Source organism: Limulus polyphemus, unplaced genomic scaffold (genome assembly GCF_000517525.1).
Source record: "Limulus polyphemus unplaced genomic scaffold, Limulus_polyphemus-2.1.2 Scaffold1223, whole genome shotgun sequence".
NCBI classification, from domain to species: domain Eukaryota; kingdom Metazoa; phylum Arthropoda; class Merostomata; order Xiphosura; family Limulidae; genus Limulus; species Limulus polyphemus.
In genome coordinates, this window is record NW_013666833.1 from 128880 (window position 1) to 141669 (window position 12790).

At 36.5% G+C, this 12790-nt stretch overlaps 1 protein-coding gene across 1 annotated transcript in view; it reads right to left on the reverse strand.

Annotated features, from left to right (window-relative positions):
- Nucleotides 1–12790, reverse strand: part of LOC111086589 (plexin-B-like) — a 34138-nt gene that overhangs the window by 17714 nt on the left and 3634 nt on the right. Inside the window, exon 2 of the mRNA XM_022390004.1 lies at nt 6989–8328. Coding sequence (XP_022245712.1) covers nt 6989–8281 — 1293 coding nt within the window. The 5' untranslated portion in view covers nt 8282–8328. The remainder of the gene's footprint in view (nt 1–6988; nt 8329–12790) is intronic.

Genomic DNA, 12790 nt, shown 5'->3' on the forward strand with positions numbered 1-12790 from the left:
GTGTTGATTTGATCGCCTGTACACAATTGACATAGTATCCATCGTTGTTATATAGTGTTGATTTGATCGCCTGTACACAATTGACATAGTATCCATCGTTGTTATATAGTGTTGATTTGATCGCCTATACACAATTGACATAGTATCCATCGTTGTTATATAGCGTTGATTTGATCGCCTAAACACAATTGACATAGTATCCATCGTTGTTATATAGTGTTGATTTGATCGCCTTTACACAATTGACATTGTATCCATCGTTGTTATATAGTGTTGATTTGATCGTCTATACACCATTGACATAGTATCCATCGTTGTTATATAGTGTTGATTTGATCGTCTATACACCATTGACATAGTATCCATCGTTGTTATATAGTGTTGATTTGATCACCTATACACAATTGGCATTGTGTCCATTGTTGTTATGTGTTGATTTGATCGCCTATACACCATTGACATAGTATCCATCGTTGTTATATAGTGTTGATTTGATCGCCTATACACAATCGGCATTGTGTCCATTGTTGTTATATAGTGTTGATTTGATCGCCTTTACACAATTAACATAGTATCCATCGTTGTTATATAGTGTTGATTTGATCACCTTTACACAATTGGCATTGTGTTCATTGTTGTTATATAGTGTTGATTTGATCGCCTATACACAATTGACATAGTATCCATCGTTGTTATATAGTGTTGATTTGATCGCCTGTTATAAATATTATATTATAAATTAATAATTGAAATAATAATATTTGAAGGGTGTAATTTCTATGCTCATGTTTGCCTCATATAAGTAAATAAGTAATTCTAATACTATGTCAGTTGTGTATAGGCGATCAAATCAACACTATATAACAACAATGGATACTATGTCAGTTGTGTATAGGCGATCAAATCAACACTATATAACAACAATGGACACAATGCCAATTGTGTATAGGCGATCAAATCAACACTATATAACAACAATGGACACAATACCAATTGTGTATAGGCGATCAAATCAACACTATATAACAACAATGGACACAATGCCAATTGTGTATAGGCGATCAAATCAACACTATATAACAACGATGGATACTATGTCAATTGTGTATAGGCGATCAAATCAACACTATATAACAACGATGGATACTATGTCAATTGTGTATCATTATTGAGGGTTTTAAGCGACCTGCTACCCCACATAATTTAAAATTAACAAATTCGTAATTCGTTTGGAACAGTGCGAGGCTTGAAGAGTTAACTCGTCTTGTTTGTCTGTAGCCCTGTAGAAAATACTAACTTAATGAATGAATGGAACACGATAAAACATTACTTGACCCATTCAGTTCTCAAATGGATTGATATTTTTTAATGATTATGTTAAAAAAACTGAAATATTATTTGTTTTTCTTCTTCTATTTTTTCATTCTAAGTTTGCATTTCGCATGTTCAGGCATTAGCGTCTTAATTGTGCGCACGTTCTCGTTTCTCCGGGCTTTAATAACGACCTTTTCCCCATTTGATTGGCATCGTTTTATTTTCCCTCATTAGATTTTTTTTTTTGGCCGAGGTGATATATGTTAAGTTATCATAAATGACTGTAGTTTAAAGCTTTATTTCCTTAATTATTTTTGATGTCTCTAAAGAAAAAAAAACTTGGAAAATTTTGATAACCAACAGACACTAACGATTCGACCCCTCTCTTCAAGCACATGAACGTCTAAGTAGTACAAGGATGTTTTTCCTCACCGCCGATTCGTATTAATGCTTTTTTTTTCAACTTCCAACATATCTATTCAACAAATTAGCGAGGTCTTATAACGTCATTTACCGAGGCCATATTAATGACTTGATATTGCTGTTAATAGTAATCCAGTAAAATGATATTTTAAATTTGGATTGCCATTTTTAAAATTTGGTCTCAGTCTTACATTGTATGTCTGCGCGTGTGTAGTACGTTTTTCTACATTTCTATCCTTATATGAATCGTTCATTCATCTCTGTTGCCTGTTCAGTGTAATTTTAAATTTATAAAAAAAAGGCGTTATTCTGATGTTTAACACGAGTTTAATCGATTATTTTATAAATCGATGACAAATTGCTGTCAGAATCCTTTTTCTCAAAAATTGACTAAGTCTGAAAGTACTAAGAAATACGCTTTTTTTAAACCCTCAAACATTAAAAATGAAACGTCCTCGCGCCCTGTAAAAATATTATTGATGAACAAGATCGTTAGTAAATCGTACGTAACGCAAGTTTGTATATCATGGTGAGTAAGAGGCATATACTGAACTACCTATCTGTTCGTTAAAATCCGGGGTTTAATTCCCCGCGGTGGATAGCCAGCCCACTGTATAACTTTGTGCTAAAACAAAGGATCCTATTACTCTAATACACTAAAACAGTGCGAATATGAATTATTGAGGTAAACCTTAATGTATTTGGAATGTTCTTGGTTTTGGTGGTTACACAACTTTAAACAACTGTTTTGGTTCGTTTTTTTTTTTTTTCTAGAGCAAAGCTACACATTAGGCTATATGCGCTCCGCCGGAGTAGCAAACCCCGAATTTTAGTGTTGTAAGACTAAGCTTACCGCTAAGTCACTAGGAAACACTTTAGTTTAATTAATGTTAAAGGTCGCAACATGTGTCTTTATTTAGAAGATCAAACACATTTTTGTCAAAAAAAGATTATCTTATTGGGGACACGAGGATAATTTTATTTTTATCCTTCAAATATTGTTGTGTTTTACGTGTCTAGTGCCTAAAACTGGCGCCTCTAGTGTTCATTTTATGTCTTCAAGTTAGTTAGTTGTTTAATTTGTTGTTTGTTTCAAAGTAAACCAACATTGGAATATTTGCTGTGTTCGCCGTGAGGAATCGAACCCCGGGTTTTAGCATCCGTAATCTTACCGCCGTCCCACTAGGGGTCTCCACGTTAATTACAGTTGCTAGTAATTGTTCTTGTGACATGTGCAAAATATTTATGTAATAGAGTATTCATTAGACTACAAAAGTATATTGTTCAGATCAATGTTTTTTTGCATTTCTATTAGCAACTCGCGCCATTGGTTAAACCAAGATTTTCATCCTCCTATACAGACCGATTTGAAGCCAGTTTTTAAACAATAACTTATCAACCGTAATGACCACAATTAACACTGTATCTCTTGCAACCGAAGGTGGACGGGGGTTATCCTTTCACCCCTGTGAATGTTTATAAACGAAAGTTAGCATACATTTCAACTTATTTACTCAACTTAGAAGTTATTAGTTTTTTTGGAAGGTCAAAGTCACGACCCCCCCCCCCCAAATCCCTATCTGTTACCATGGAGATCGATGTTTCACACTATTTTTGCTCTATAACTCAGTAAAAAATAACCGGATTTTGATGAAACTTAGTGAAACTTTAGAATGTGTATGCTAAAGCTAACATACAACTTTGAGAGTTAGATGTGTGTCATTCAATGCTGTTTAAACCTCCCTAATTTACATAATAATCTGGTTGATAATTTTGAACTTCTAAATCGGATTTCATTCACTTATTAAGTAAACTTCAACAAGAAAAACATGAACATCATGAATATGTACATAAAAGTATATAAATCATAAGACATTTTGCTTTGATGTATATTTGACAAGTTAAACGTTATTATAAGAAAATTCCATTTAACCAATAAAATATAAACTACCCTCAGTTACTTTGAAAGATGGTGGTCGTAATTTCCGTCATAAATCTTTGGGTTCGATGAATACTCACTTAAAAAAAAAAAGGCGAGACAGTTACACAATTATTGGAAGGTGCTGCCACGTACTGGTAGGAACGCAAACCAAAAACAATACTACAAATAATCCCATGAGCTCTTGAAGGATCTATTTCATAGTTGTAGCCTACATGTTTAATAAGCTTTTCCGGAATACTAACTACATTTTATACAATATTAAATACGTAACTTTTTAGATTCAGATAAATTACATTTACGGTGTCAAAAATACTCATTTCTTCAACCCAACAAAATGAAAATATGTTAGTAAGCACAATATGTTCATGACAACTGCACCTTATTCTTGGGTAAAACCCTCAATAATGTGCAACTTATTCTTGGGTCGTGTGATCTGATTATCCTATTCTTGGGTCGTGTGATCTGATTATCCTACTAGTTAGGGTTAACTTATTCTTGGGTCGTGTGATCTGATTTTCCTACTAGTTAGAGTTTTGGTCTTGCTGAGATCCAATTTTTGTTTACGAAAAAACATATTCAAACTCTTCTGGTTCTACTTGAAGTATTTCTAAATATATCTTCTTGGAATGGCCAACAAACCTCTAGTTTTCCTGTAGCTTGAGAATCTTCCACCCCATCTGCCAATTTAAATTTATTAAACTTGTAGAATTTTTCCCCGATTTCCCGCCGTTATGTTTTTACTGAGACAGTTGGGATTGATCTTCCATGGTATCCTTTTCCTCGTCTTATGAACATGCCCAATTCTGTTCCACGTCACCTTTTAACTCATTATTCAAATTCACCAATAACAAATCATCTCTCATGACTTCAAAATTGGCCTTTTGAAAATTAGGAACTAAAATTTAATTTATTTTAACATTAACATGCAGCCAAACATCAAACCTAACTAAGATCTGTGGATCTATTGTTCATATCCCATTACCGAACCCCCCCCCCCAAAAAAAAAATCGCATTCTGCTCTTTGAGGCAATGAATGCGTTGTAAAGGTGAAAGTCAAAACTTACTATTCGGTTTGATAAGAGTTGAAAGTCGTTGCTATTGACTAATCCTTCCCTCTAGTCTATCAATCCAAAATCAGAGATGTCTAGCGCAGATAGCCCTCGAGTAGATTTGTGCTAATACTTGAAAAGTAACCAAACCTAATATGCTACGATCACTCGTCTACAAATGTTCCCCCAATTCTATTCTTGCAACCACACACTCATTACTGGTTAAAAAATAAATCTAAAATGGCATCCCTTCTGTTTGGCTCTCTGACTATTTGGTATACAAAACCATTCTGTGTCACTTCAAGAAACTATTTGTCTTCATACAATTCCAATCAATGTATTTAAAATTCAAGTATCCCATAATTATTGACTTCGTATCCTGTTGGCAACCCCGATTTCATTATACAATCCTCATTTAAATCAACTCTCTCTGATGAGGTGGCCTATAAGAATTGCTAATTAAAAAATATTCTAACCTTGAAATTCCCGATGTGACCCGCATAAATTCATCCTCTTGACTACCAATTTTTTATGTCTTCATGTAGTCCCAAAAGACTGTAGGTCATCACTTATATAAAGAAACATCCAAGCCCCTCTTTTGAAAACTCTATCGCTGTTAAATTACTTATTACTTAGAATTTCAAAAAAAAATGTTTACTATTATCAATGTTCTGCAGAACTCTTAATATTAGAATAATATTAATAGCAACTTTTTTTCAGATATTAAAAGTCACATAGGTCGCACATAGAAGCAACGAGTTAATAAAAGATTTCATTGGTGGATGTTTGTATGATGCGAAGAAAAACTTATTGGTCATCTTCACTCATGAAGAGGAAAGGTCTTCCTTATGGAAGGGCACTGGTTTATAAGAAGTACATACTACAATCTAACTTAGCTCGTCCTGACGTTATGCCAGTACTAAACTCACTGAATAAGCTAATAATTATTTAACGTACTTAACATTAACTACCACAAAACTTTTAACTAATGTTAAGTCCCTGAAAGACAGAATATAATTATTACTAAACGTGTCTAACAATCACTATCATGAAATAACAATAAATTCGAGGCTCCATATGCCACGTTTGTGTTGTTTTATTGTTAAGAACAAAACTACACAATGGGCTATCTGTGATGTGCCCACCGGCAGTATCGAAAACCGATTTTTAGTATGATAAGCCCTCCGATTTGTCGTTGAACCACAGGGCCTTGGTGGTAAGATTATGCACGTTCAATCATACTGTTATCTAGTTTTTAAAACTATTATTATTATTAGAAATAGCTTATACTAAAATTCTTAGAACGTATCTCAGTTACACAAATGCTATCAGAACTTGCAATTAAAAAACAAGTTTTTCTTACAGAAAACATACCGCTAGTGGCACAGCGGTATGTCTGCGGACTTACAACGCTAGAATCCGGGTTTCGATACCCGTGGTGGGCAGAGCACAGATAACCGATTGTGTAGCTTTGTGCTTAATTACAAACAAACAAACAAATATATGACATCATAGCCTCATTATTACTCTCTTCAAATATTGCACAAAAACACACGTTTCCATGACTCGCGTAAATGATATATCCTTCTTGGAATTATCAGGATATATCATTTCACCTAATATCATGTGATTCCAGTAATGTTAAACTTTAATAATTTGGCAAAACAATCAAAGCTAATTACGATTTTTATTTAGTGAAGTCCAGCTATGGAAGTGGGAGGCTACCATTTTGAATTACTTGGTTTGATTTAGAGCTATAATTATCTTTTATAGTTTATGCTAACAAAAAAAAAAGAAAGTTAATTGCATAGTACGACGGGGTATCTCATATCTAGTATCGATAATCGACAAAGTAAACACGTCATTATTATTATTATCTATATGCATGACTTGTGTTATGATATTTAGATTTTTGAAATATGTGTCTTTGCAAAAACATTTCAATGTTGGCTTTTCTCACTCACCCAAAACAAGCGTGTTCGAATTCATCAGACGATCTAGCATCACTTCAAACAGTGCAATGACAAACTTCCAGAACAACTGTATTCTTAATAAAGGATACAACGCCTTACCGGAGAAGATTAAAACACACAACACCAAAAGCGACCCAACATACCGGTTGTCATCTATCAATTCAGACAGCTGCTGTCTGTGTACCATACCAAATTTAAACTTCACCATTTAGAAGCCCATTAACAAAATGAGACACGACGTGTTATTTCTCACTAGAACTTTACTAATAGTTATCTATCATACTTACCCCCGGCTCTGGACAGTCCTCAATACTTCCGGCTATGTAATCCATATTACGAGTGAGCGCACTGCCGTTGTAACACATGTGGATATTTTCTGTAAAACGTTGTTCTATTTCAGTCAGAGGGTAGACGCATATAGCAGAGTGAGCGGAAGAGAGCGTAGTATGATCGGCACTGGCTGTAAAAACCCCGATAAAGACATCGGACCCCGTTTCTATTTGGAGAACTGCTGCAAGATGAGAACTTGCTGGACCCACTACGGCATCCTGGAGCAAATTGAAGTCCGTGCCGTCCTGACTAACACATTGTAAAGTCACTTCGGTATAGGTATCGTACCCTGCATCGGAGACGCATACTCGGCTAAGCCTGGTTACGAAGCCCCACTCCTCCAGCGCCCTCAGGTGGGACTTTCTCTGCACGGTGGCGAAATAAATAAAATCTCCAGAATGGAAGCCGTAGATGTAGCTAACCAAATAATAGTCTCTTAGGTGAAAACTAATATCTACTCTGGCTATTGTCGAAAAAGAGTTTTCTATGATCCCAAAGAGACGGCCCTCATCTCCCTCAAGACTCCTACTAGTAATGGCAGGGACCATGTCACGATAGGGACCTAGGCGGCTGTTAGTTGTCGCCACATACAGAACCCTGGAAGGGTAACCAAAATATCGAGCAGGTCCGATAAATGCGTAGGTAGAAGAATTCTCGTCATTGGCTGCTACTGGAACAGGGACCAGCTCCTCACTACTAGTAATGTTTCCAAGCTGATGACGACGACAAGCTCCTTGGTGCACACTACCACACACAATTAATTTGTTAGCCTGACTGTCGATTACGAGGGCTTTATTGATGTTAGTGATGTCCACTTTCTTCTGGTGAGGACAGTCTGTAGGGGAACATTGGATGCTGTCCTTAACAGGTCCTGTTCTGACCTCCATCTCCAACTCCAGAGAGCTATTGAACTGATAAAGCCAGTTGGTTGCACCTACATACACTCGCCCCGTGTCAGGATCTACTGCCAGGTGCGTGAAATTCACACTCTCATTGAAAGTTGTATACGACGCATAGATACTAAAGTCCTCTTGGGCAGTTACGGTCCACACAACATTTAGAAATACAAGCCACACTGACCACATAACACAGACAACAATACTATGTGTCCGTCTCATACTGCACTGTAAAGTGTTTTTTCGATGTCCTTCTTCTTGAAAGTCCCATGACGTATAACCCACTCCACCAGGGTACGACGTCAACTTCGGAAATAAACTCCAAGTCGGTCCTCTTGTAACAGTCCAGTCCATTCTTCTTGGCTTGCAGTCTTTAGTTACTACCCGAGGTCTATCATTCCCTGCAAGGAGAAAGTAGTTATTTTTTCTTCTTAAAAATCGAACATAAACTAACATTAACCTATACCGACGCAAGTTCATATAATTGACCAAAACAAATCAGAATGAATACATATTTTAGTGAAAGCCTTGCCTGAAGCAGAGAAAACTTCAAACTCACCACAATATAACTTTAATTAAACTGGGGCAAATGATAGTACCTTCTGATGCTATAAAATCAATTAGTTTGTTTGTTTCGAATTTCGCGCAAAGATACACGAGGGCTATCTGCGCTATTAAGATTAGTCATCAGCATCCAACTCATTTACCAACGGATAGTGGGATTGACCGTCACATTATAACGCCCCCACGTCCCACCAAACACATAATCAAGCGAACTAACCATCTGGCCATGCCGGCCATATAAAATGAACCGTATCGCGGTCACAACCTAGGAGGGTCAGGTGCAATTTACAATGTAATAGAATGAATGTAATACAATAACATTTAGTGCTTCATTACCACTTTGTTTCATTTGGTCATGTATGACACATCTCGAACTCTTTCCACAAGGTTAATATATTGAGTACGTATTACACATACAGGAGAAGGGTTTGTCAACTGTTCATTTTTTGAATTTCGCGCAAAGCTAGTCGAGGGCCATCTGCACTAGCCGACCCTAATTTCGAAGTGATAGACTAGAAAGAAGGCCGCTAGTGAACACCACCTACCGCCAATTACTGGGCTACTCTTTACCGTGGCTAAAAGGGTAAGAATGTTCGGTGACGTCAAACGCCCTAACCACCAGGCCTTTGTCAACTGAAAAGAGACGAGAGATTAAGAGCTCGACGCAGAGAACATGAAACAGGCCTTATTTTTCAAATTTATATCAATTTCGTCACATTTTAATTAACGTGCGAGGAGAGAGAATTAAGTACGATGAAAAAAGCTTCCGTAACTTCTGGAAGCTTGTTTGTTTTGAATTTCGCGCAAAGCGACACGAGGGCTATCTGCGCTAGCCGTCCCTAATTTAGCAGTGTAAGACTAGAGGGAAGGCAGCTAGCTAGTCATCACCACCCACCGCCAACTCTTGGGCTATTCTTTTACCAACGAATAGTGGGCTTTACCGTCACATTATAAGGCCCCCACGGCTGAAAGGGGCGAGCATGTTTGGTGTAACGGGGATTCGAACCCGCGAGTAGAGCGCCCTAATCACCTGGCCATGCCGGACTCTTCTGGAAGAGATGTAATTCGGTTTAAAAACACTAGTTGTACGTAATGTCATTTTCAAACATACATAACGATATCTGAATCAGAATTAACGAGGAATCAACTATAAGCTTTTGAAATTGACAGGCTCAGCACATTTTTAAAGCTTTGCATTCAGCTATTTGGTAGCCAAAGTGGTAAATTACGTAATAAAACAAACGCGAATAAAACCAGGAACGGGATCTCATAAACAAATTACGCCTGTGATAAATTAAACTTCAATCTCATAAACAAATTACACCTCTAATAAATCTTTATTAGTATTTAGAAGCCACGTTGAAATTTTCATTATCCTAACATGCTCTTCTCAAACCAGAAAATGTATGATTGTTTATTTTTTGCTTCAATTTTCAATGCATTATAAAAGATTAGCGCCGCTAACAATCACAAAGAGATTGAAATAATATGTGGGGATATGATTATTGCTTTTGAAAATTATATTTAACATAACCTTCTGTTGGTGGCATTAAACGAACCAGAGAAACTTAGGCGATGTATTATTAAACAGATACTCTAGGTTAACGTATATCGTATATTGTTAAAATTTTATCGTAAAGGACAAGACTAAACGGAAGGGAAGAAATGACATAATGATATATTATTTCGCTTATCTACTGTCAGTTAAATCTTTCTTCAACATTCAGAGTAACTGACCCTTTTTAAAGAGTAAATAAAAGAATAAAGAGTTGAAGATGTCACAAATAAAGTGACTTATGGCTTTCACTCAGTGACAGGGACGAGGCACAAAGCCAGAGCTACAATTCGACAAACACATTGACGAATTCACTCTATTTTTTTTTTATCATCGTATGTTTACAAGCAGCATAAATAGTCTTGACTTCTTTTTCTAACTATTCATAAAGTTATCGTGGAATTTTGTTCCGTACAAATTAAAGAAAAAAATACAAGACGAAATATATTCGATAGAGCTAATTTGTTTGAGATATTCGAAAACTGAGCTAACAAACTTGCTGATTTTTTGTTAACATGTTCTCTAAGAGCTACACAAGGGCTATACGTGTGTCCTAGTTCTCCCTAATTTTCGTCTGATAGACTAGAGCAATGTTTCTCACACGGTGAGTCGCGAGCTGTCTGCACTGAGTCAACATTTTTATTTTATTTTCTGAGTCCTCGAGGTGCACATATCATATTTGTTATGAACTATGACAAACTGCGCCAAGAAACATCAAAAAAAGTTTTTCATCCTTGGAGAGATAAGTCGGGGGGGGGGGGGGGGTTAGCTACGACCAAAGCACGGATGCGGGGATCGCCTGGCAAATCCGGCTGAGAAACACGGGACTAGAGGGAAAAGCAGCTAATAACCAGCAGCAATCACCAACTCTTGCAGGGCAGTCAGAGGTTGGAGAGTCGAGATTCCCTCAGGGCACTCACAGGTTGGGGAATCGAGATTCCCTGACCATCATTTTCGTATCAGATTATAGAGAAATTATTGGTTATTTCACAGAAATGTGCAAATGTTATTCCATTCCTTCACACAAAGCAAAATAATTATACACTAAAAGCCTAATAAACAGTATTACTGTCCTTCATAATGACAATGGATTTTAAACATTTCAGCATAACTGATTTGCAATAATGAATAAGAAAACTGCCTTAGCCATATACATTAAGTAAAAGACATTTGCACCTGATTGGTGGTATAAAATTCCCCGATTTTCCCCTAACCTGTGGGAACCCTGTTTTAGGCTACTCTATTCAAACAGCAGGATTTGACAGTAGCTCTTATAATGCACCCATGGCTCCACATTGCAGAGCGCGATTTTGCGACAACAGAATGTGAACCACGAACTCTCGGATTCGCAATCGAACGAGCTAACTGCTAGCCCTACGTACGTCCCACATGTTGAATATCTTTATCGAATAAGCTTTTATTTTGTGATGAAAGTGACGATTAGCAGTCAGTATTTTTCAGTCAAACTCTGTTACGTTCTCTTAATCATTAAAGTTGCTAATATACGGTTTTCTTTTTCCTTCATAAGCAAATGAAAATGAACTAGTTTATCTTAACTGTTTTGTTTTTTAAGTTTTGAAAAACCAGAAAACTGGACTTCAGCCACAGAAATATATTAAAGGACTACAGATTAGTTAATAACTTCATGAGCTTAAGAAAGTATTCAAGTAAACGTGAGAAATTTACAAACTGGTTGCAAAGGTAAAAGAATAAAAACCAATTGAATCAGAACAGAATTCATTACGAAATACAATTAGTCAACATAATCCATAGCTTTTCTCTTAGGCTTTTGTCAACTCAAGTTCGGGTGACGGATTAGAGGAGATGGGTACAATTGCCCCCCCCCCCGAATTGAAGGACCCCCCCAACTTAAATAATAATTAGTCAAATAGTCTTACTGAAAAACGTGTTTACAACTGTGTCACTATGACAACAGTGATTTTAATCGTTTCGTATAAATCTATTGTTTTGTAATTTTTCATTAAAATGTTCTTACAGCTTGTTCTTTCATAAATATTTGTTCGGTCATTAAAAAAAATTCGTTGTCATAATTTTATATTTATTATAAATAATAGAATTAGTATTTTGCATATTAGTTAACCATCATTTGTGTTTCTGTCTTGCCCAAACTCTAAACATCTAATAATGTTGAACTGTATTTGATTTGTTTATGAAGTTCAGTACCGAGCCTCCTACAAAATTTGCCTTGGGGCCACCAAATCCTTCATTTGGCCTTCTTGTTCAAGATACTTATAGGAATTAGAGCTTTCAACCTAAATGACAACTTACGCGCACGTGCACTAAACGGCCAGATAAGAGGACCCTGGGTTTCAGACACAGCCGTTCCTAATTTTGAATTACTGACCAGAGGGATAGCAGCCACCAGCAGCATCCGCCACCATAAGGGCTTCTTTGATTTTTTGAATCGAATAACAAGATTGACTGAAATTTTTATCACGCGCCTACAGCTGCAAGTACGAAGTGTGTTTATTAACGTCACGTCTCGAACCTTGGACTCTTCAAGCCCACGTTTACCACTTAAAAAGGTAAATTAGGAAATGGGAAAAGGCTTATGAGAAACAGCTGGCTGATAATGTAAAATCTAAGAACAAGAAACTTATAAGTTTTTATAAGAACGTATGAGTGAAATTATAGAAGATTGTCAACCACACTATATTATCTGCCATATAAAATGCCAACGAGGACTTTCGCCCGCTACCAGAGCTCATCATGCCAACTAGCAT